This window comes from Columba livia, chromosome 23 (genome assembly GCF_036013475.1).
Source record: "Columba livia isolate bColLiv1 breed racing homer chromosome 23, bColLiv1.pat.W.v2, whole genome shotgun sequence".
NCBI lineage: Eukaryota > Metazoa > Chordata > Aves > Columbiformes > Columbidae > Columba > Columba livia.
In genome coordinates, this window is record NC_088624.1 from 5,795,804 (window position 1) to 5,803,625 (window position 7,822).

A 7,822-nucleotide genomic window follows, 5' to 3' on the forward strand; every position below is an offset into this window, starting at 1 on the left:
CAGGGGAGAATTTCCTGTTTTCCACAAGGACTTGTTCAGAGGAAAACAAGAAGATGGACCTAGTCCACGGAACTGTCCAGGAAGCAGGGGAAATGTCCAGTAAAGGGATCTGTTATAGATGACCTCTGCAGGTCACTTCTCACATACATTCTGAATCTGGGTCCCCCCTCCCTGCCCTCCCTGACGTCTGCACAACCATGGGCACGTAGGACCTCACATCCCCTCTGCCACAAACCAACTTTCAGTCATAGTGTTGGAAGTACACAGAGGCAGCTGAAGGGAGGCTCTCAGCCTCCTCACTGCCAACCGCAGGAAATCAGTGGCTGCGGTTTGCAGCCCCTGAGCTCGGGGAAAGCTCTGGGAAGCTGGTCCGTCACCTGGGTCAGGGCTCTGCAGCTGCCCCAGGCTGCAGCTGGTGCCGTGCGGGTTTCTTCTTGCTGGAGGACGGGCAGAGTCCTTTTCCCAGGAGCCGCAGTTGTGGCTGTGCAGAGCCCGGGAGACCTGCGAGCCCGGGCGACACACCGAGCGGCTCTGGGGCAGGACTCAGGTCCGGGGCGGAGCTGGCGGTGGAGAGGAGAAGAAGAGGAGAGGAAGAGGAGAGGAGAGGAGAGGAGAGGAGAGGAGAGGAGAGGAGAGGAGAGGAGAGGAGAGGAGAGGAGAGGAGAGGAGAGGAGAGGAGAGGAGAGGAGAGGAGAGGAGAGGAGAGGAGAGGAGAGGAGAGGAGAGGAGAAGGAAGAGGAGAGGAGGAGGAGAGGAGGAGGAGAGGAGGAGGAAGAGGAGGGGTAGGAGGAGGTGGCGCGTCAGGAGCAGAGAGCCGGGGCTGCCGGGCGGCAGCCTGGCGCGTGCGGCGGAGCGGCGGGATGCGGCGGTGCCGGGGCTCAGGGCTGGCGGGACTGGCCGCGGTGCTGCTGGGTGCGTGGGGCTGGCGGGGCTGGGTGGACGCCCAGGCTTTGCCCGGTGTATTCCCTTGGGACCCACCACAAACTCTTCCTTCTCCTTTTTGTCTCTGTCCTCTCTCGTTCCCCTTTAACAGCTCTTTTGAGTCGCCTCTGGGTAGTCTCCCTCTTTTCCATTGTATCTGTGATTGCAAGACTGCTTGCGGGTACTCCTACCTTTCCATACACGCGCTATTTTCTCTGTAAATTCAACAGTTCTTATTTACCTGATTTCAGCCCACTTTAATTGTAACACTCAGTCTTGCTCTCCACTCTTCTTACCTTCGTTCATCTCCCCACTCCTCTTTCTACTTATCTCTCCAGGCCACTTCCATCAGTAACCACTCTTCCTACTCTCTGAAGACCCTCTGCTCTCTCCCTCTGCTTCCTTCATATTTGTAGGAGCAAGTTTGCTTTCCTGCACCTCTCCATTATGCAAATACATGATCTAAACCCCTCATGCTTTCAGCATAAATTATTTTTTCTGAATCCAACCCTCCATACCTCACTGTAACACACCCATTCTCCTCTCTCCTCATCCCCTCCTCATCCATCCATCCATCCATTATTCTGACTTTCTTTCTGTGTCAGGGTACATCAATTCCAAAATCCCCCCAAACTTATTCTCTCGCTCCACACACATCCAGCACATGACCACTCTCCATCCCTGTTCATGGGTACATCTTCCATTCCTTTCTGGTCCAACTCCTTCTCACTGCCATTCTACCTAACAATTTCTTGGGGAAAACCCGAGCTGGGAGACTTTTGATGATCTTTGGTCTTTTTTCCTTCTTTCTCTGCAGTGACTGTGGGCAGAGCCCAGTTGCAGCAGGAGCCGTTGGCAGAGACCACCGAGGGCACCGGCATCAGCATCAACTGCTCACACCCCAATATACAATCATATGACTACATCGCCTGGTACCGTCAGCTACCGGGCCGACGTCCCGAATTCCTCGTGAACAGTTTTAGAGGCTCCAAAACGCTGTCGGAGCCGCGGGGGCGGCTGTCGGTGGCGGCAGACCGCCGGTCCAGCGCCCTGTGGCTCGAACGGCCCCGGCGCGGGGACGCGGCGGTGTACTACTGCGCCTTGGATGACACGGTGAGAGAAGCCGGATCTGCGGTCGGGCACGAACCGCCGCGGGCGGGGTAATGGGGAGCGGGTGAACAACACCGGTCGGATCCGCCAGGGGGCGCTGCCGCTCCACCCGCCGCTGCCGCCTTGTCCCACCCGGCCCATGGCGGTTCCGTTGCCCGAACGGCACCGGCACCAGCTTCAGCATCAACGTCGCCATTGACATTTCCGTTGTCACCCCCCGCGGGACGGAGACAGACATACCCCGTCACATCACGGTGGAATCGTGATCGGAGCAGTGTCGGTGTCCGGTGGTGGCCGGGAAAGAGCGACTGCAGTCGCCGGCCCCGCCGGCTCCCGGCGAGGAGCAGCGACATTCTGCTCTGCAGAGTGGGGCGGGCAGAGAGATCCTCCTGCCCGCGGGCAGCTGCACAGCCCTTGCTCCTGCTGCAATGACCCTCCCATGGAACACACGGGAGCTCTTCTTGGGCTTTTGGTTTTCCCCAGCAGCACAGCCAAAGCCAAGGGACCCCTGAGCAGGTGCTTTCCTCTGCTCTGTAAACACAGGGACTCCTGTGCTAAAGTGCTAATGCAAAACTTGTCTTAGAAAACAACAAGCAGAAGGGGTTTCATGTGTTGCTACTTTGTTAAAGCTCAGATATGCAATTTAAAACTGTGTCCTCCAGCTACACACTTTCAGGGAGATTTCATACATTTCCTGTTAGTGTTACAAAGTCATTGCATGGAGTTAGGAGCTCAAGCTCCACATCAACTAGGAACAGGGGATGTCAAGGTCACAGGCACCTTCAAACACTCCCCACAGTGGCTCATTATTGAGACCACGAGCTTGTGTGTCAGGAGTCAGAAGCTTGGCAGTTGAGGCCCAGGAGACAGCACAAAGCTTGCACTGGTCCCACTGACCACAGCCCCAAGTGATGCCAGGTTTCTACTTGAAGAGTGAGACAGCAAGACATCGGCTAAGTTGCCCTGAGCGACTGGAGATCTGAGGTGAGTGAGAGCTGGCAGGAGGCCTCTGGGAAGAGACTGTGGGCTCCAGCCAGTCCCCAGGAGCATCTGTATGGCTCGAGTAGTTGACAGAGCTGTTCACAGCCCATGGTCAGAGGTTACAGAGGCACAGAGTGAAGGATCAGCCCTGCTCTCTGTCACAGTTGGACTTTCTAACTGTGTTCCCAGGACAAATAAGGCAGAGCAACAGACATGGCCAGTCCAGCACACAGATCTGCCACATGCTCACATGGTATTGACCCCTCTTCTCATTGCCTTCTTCTATCTTCTCACACTTGCTCCTGGCAAAACTACCTTTTCTGGTCTCAGCTCCTTCCCCTAAACAAAGCAGGCTTGCAAAATCACCAAATGCTTTTCCATTGCATCCCATAATGAGGTCTGATACTGATGTATTCAGAAACATTGATGAGTCTATATAATGGTATTCTCACCCTTCTGGATGGCACTATGGACTGTTCTCCCTCGCTGGGGGGTGGTTGGACTTTCTGTGATCTCCAGGAGGAGCAAAAAGCTGTAGTTGATCTCTCCATAGGGCCTCTTCATGGCAGAAGTGGGGACTCTCAAGGACATCCAACTGAGAAGACTCACATGTTCATTCCCTCCCATCAGCTCTGTACACCCATTCCAAGATTCCCCCTGAACCCTCTCTTCCCAAAGCTGGACACTGTCAGCCCTCTCAGCATATCCTCATAGGAAAGATATTCCAGTCCCTGCACCATTTTGCTGGTCTTGTTCCAGTATCTTTCTTGTATCAGGAGACCCAGAACTGGAGCCAGAGCTCCAGAGCTGGCCTCACCAGCAATGAGTAGAGAGGGAGGATCAGGTCCCTTGTCCTGCTGGTTGACTCTCTTCCCACTGCAGCCCAGACTGCTGTTGGCCTTCCTTGCCATGAGGGTCCATTGCCACAGCAGACACAGGAACACCTCAGAGCTGCTGAAACTGAGCAGGACACAGCAGTGACTATTCAGGAGAAGTATCCCAGCTGCTTGTCCAGCTCTTACTCTTCCCTCCGCATGCACCAATGACCACTCTTGGAAAAGAGGACTCTTGATAGAAGATGTGACTCCTCCCGTGGTTTTACCTCCTTTCCAAAAAAATCCCTAAAGAGATAAAGTGTCCTCCTAGCCCTGCATGTGGGGATAAGTGAAAGCCTCAACATGTGAGCAAGACCCGTCAGCCAGGCACTGGACAAGAGTTTCTGTTAAACAACTTGAATTGTTTCCCTGTTCCTCACATGTCGCCTCCAGCTTAGGGACTGACCAGTGCTTTTCTGGGGCTGGGGTGGAGTCCCTGTGTCCCCGTGGGTTCTCTGCCCAACAGAAAAGTGCTGATGGCTGTACTTCTAGGATGTGTCTTTCTGGGATCTTATTTACTCCAGGAACAGGAAACTTTCAGCATTTTGAGGAACTCACTCACCTGAGCAAGTTCAGCAGAGGCCCCTGTAAGGGTGTGTGGAATGTGAGAGCAGCTGGTTCACTAAGGCTGGCTTATCAAGTCCCTTTTCCTTTCTAAGGGAAGAACAAGGAAAAGGGAAAGCGATAAACAAAGCATACAATGACACCAGTCTCTCAGTAAGTGATAAGGGATGCAGGGAAGGAGACCAGAGCTCTGCAGCCTCTAATTGATGGGCCATTGGGAAACTGCAGGTGTAGATTTGAAGTGGGACAGGCTGAGCTGTGTAAGTGACAGGGAGTGAGAGGAGCAACATAAGGATTCTGGATGTATGAGGGGTTTTTGCAGGACTAGAGAACACTTCTGAAGGCATGTGTAGGGGAATGGTCAAAGGAACGGGGAAAAGGGGAGACTGGGGAGGAGCAAGGGGACGGAACAGAAAGGAGGAAGAAAATAGAAGGCTGTACCGACAGCTGAGGCAGGACTGGTCAGTGCATTTGTTGGGATGATCCCTATGCCTGACCACTACAGTCCCCCCGGCCTTCTTATTAAATCCTTTCTTAACCATCCTTCTGTGTAACGTCCCATGTTTGAGTGCCAGTAGTTGGGAAGAGTGGTGTGAAAGAGAGAACTGGGTGCCAGTAACTGGATGGACTGTGCTGTGTGCAGCAAGACCTCCAGCCAGCAGCTGGAGAAGAGACGTCTGCTCCCAGGGTCTGTCAGTCTCTGTGTCAGTAGCTGGAGGAACAACATCGCACATGCATGTGTGAGAAGTCATTGGAGGGATATCAGTGTTTTTTGGTGTTCTTTCTGAATTTAAGTTGATGCTCACATGTGTTTGTGGAATTTTTTGGCATATTGCAAACTTGCTTGCCCTGTGAGTGGATGGAAAAGTTGTATCTAAAGCCAAAGCCAGTGGTGGGTAAGATGGCCCAAGGCCAGCACATGACTGCTCAACAGCCTGATACTACCAAGCTGTGGTAGTGTTTGAGGGATCCAAGAGTTTGGAGATAAGTGTGAGACAAGTAGGTGATTGTGTCCATCTCTTTGTCAGTGAACACCAGACTGGCCATGCCAGGGAGAAGGAGGAGCCCCAGGTGCTGGGTCAGAGGGTCCTGGCTCCAGGCAGGGCTATGAGATGGGCTGAGGACCCATGCTGATATTTGAGGGGTGCAGGAATGCGGGTGTGCTGGTGACTCCAGAGGGTGAGGGGGGGGGTGTTTGCACTATGGAAATGTATGACCCAGGCATAATGGAGACAGTCCAATAAAGGGACACTTAGATGATGAAGAGACTGGAGCATCTCTGACATTGTGATAGACCGAGAAGCCTGGGACTGCTCAGCACAGAGAAATCTCAGGGAGATCTCATCAGTGTCTGCAATTATCTGAAGGGAGGTTGTGAAGAACATGAAGCCAGGCTCTTCCCCATGGTGTCCAGTGACAGGACAAGAGGCACTTGGCACAAAGGGAAGCAGTGGAGACCCTCTATGAACACCAGGAAACACTCTTTCACTGTGAGGGTGAGTGAGCTCTGTCACAGGATGTCCAGAGTGGTTGTGGAGTCTCCATCCTTGGAGAACTTGCCTTCTTCAGTATCCCAAAGAGAAGCTGTGAAGAGAAAGATTTTTGATGCTTCTAGCACTTGACTGCAGCTTGAGGAGCCAGATGGAGCCAAACTCTGCTTGAGCACATTGCAAAAGGCAATGGACCTGGTTGGGAAAAGGAAAAATTCCTCCTGGAAACTTGGAATTGTGTTTTTTTAATGATAAAGGTGGAGCATGGGTGGAGATGGATCTCAGTTAGAATGAGACTCTGACTCTGCAGAATGTTGATTAAAATACTGGAGGTAAAACAAGAGTGTAAAAGATGATGGTACAGGTAATGTGATGCCCTTTCAATCGTGGGAACCCTGAGTTATGGAGCATGATGTGGAGCTCAAATTGGGTTTTAGCACATAGTGCAAATCCCAGCCATGCAGAGATTTCTGGTATTGTCATCTTTTCAGTTTTCATGGGACATTCTTAGAAATACACCACTCCTAATTTCTAGTGTTGAGTGAAAGGACGTTTATATGAAAGACCAGTGCTTCACTCCCAGATCAACACAAGGATGTGTTTGTGGCAACATTGCCCAATTTGTCAGGTGATCTATACAGCTCAGCACAACACAGGCCTGTGCCTGCACGGGTCAGGTTAACTTAACGATAATGAACAGTTTGTTACCTCTGCCATTACTGGTGCCTGGTATCATTCTGGAAAGTGAATGGGAGTAGGGTTCCCCACCTGCAGTACCCCCACCCCTTCACATGCCCTTTCAGCTGTGAGGTGCAAGGCTGCCCCATCCCCACCCCTCACAGTGCAGCACTCCAATGGGTGCCCCATGTGCCTCCTGGGAGTAGGGGGTGACCTTCTGGTCCGTCACCCTGTTCCCTGATGACCCCTCACCCTTTTTCCTAGACTACGAGTACATTGTCCTTGTCACATCTGGGTTTGCGGAACCCAGCAACCCCACTAGAGCCAGGTTCCTCTCTCACACTGTTGATTTTCCCAGCAGGAACAGGACACGGACAGAACCCCTGGGCAGGTCCACAGCAAAATAAACTCCTGGTTTGGAGGATTTGAGGGAGAGGTGTTGTTCCCAGGCAGATGAGGAAAGAAAGGGGAGAAGAGAGAAACAGAAGAGACTTCTGTTCCCAGAGGAAGATGTGAAACCTCCATGGGGAAAGAACCCTCGGATGTCCTAAATGGCCCAGAAGTGGTTGTGCAGAATAGCAGGTGATTCCAGTTCAGGCTTTGAGAATTCCACTGTGAGCTGACTGGGAACAGCCCCTTCCCATGACTGGGGCTCTCAGAGTGCCCAGGACCCCTCATTGTGGAAATGCTGACAAAGCCTTTGGCTGAGGGAGCCACAGGTGTTGCTGCTGGAGGAGGGAGAAACCCAGAAGGAGCATTTGAGGCACAGGAAGAACAGATCAGTTGTCTTCCCCACTTCTACATTTGCTCCCCCACCAGAGTGGTTTCCGGTAGCTCTGGTATATCGGGGCTGGGAGGTGCTTTTCTGACTCCCTCACTCAACAGGCAGGTCAGTCTTGTCATGCACCTCGGGTATCTCGTCCTCACTGCCTTTCTGGGGCAACTGCTGGGTAAGTCTTTGATTTTCCTCAACACAGTCTTTCTTCCTCTGTAGAAACCCTCACCAGCCTTATCAGGTCCATATTGGAAAATATTATTGAATTGTAGGAGAACATTGGGAAGATTAGCTCACATTTGTGTTTTTGCGTTTGGCTCTCTCAAGGTGTTTTTACTGTTCAAAAGGGGAGAGGACATCTCAGACCTCTTCTCCTGCTTTTCTATTGCCTTCAATCCTTCTTTCTCTGTCTCTCTTCTCTGATCCAC

At 52.3% G+C, this 7,822-nt stretch overlaps 1 gene segment (V, D, J or C); it reads left to right on the forward strand.

Moving 5' to 3' along the window:
• Nucleotides 1-704: 704 nt before the first annotated feature.
• Nucleotides 705-2,462, forward strand: LOC135576222 (T cell receptor alpha variable 4-like). The segment is given in 2 exon segments: nucleotides 705-912; nucleotides 1,739-2,462. Coding segments are annotated over 2 exon segments (399 nt in total).
• The last annotated feature ends 5,360 nt before the right edge of the window (nucleotides 2,463-7,822 follow it).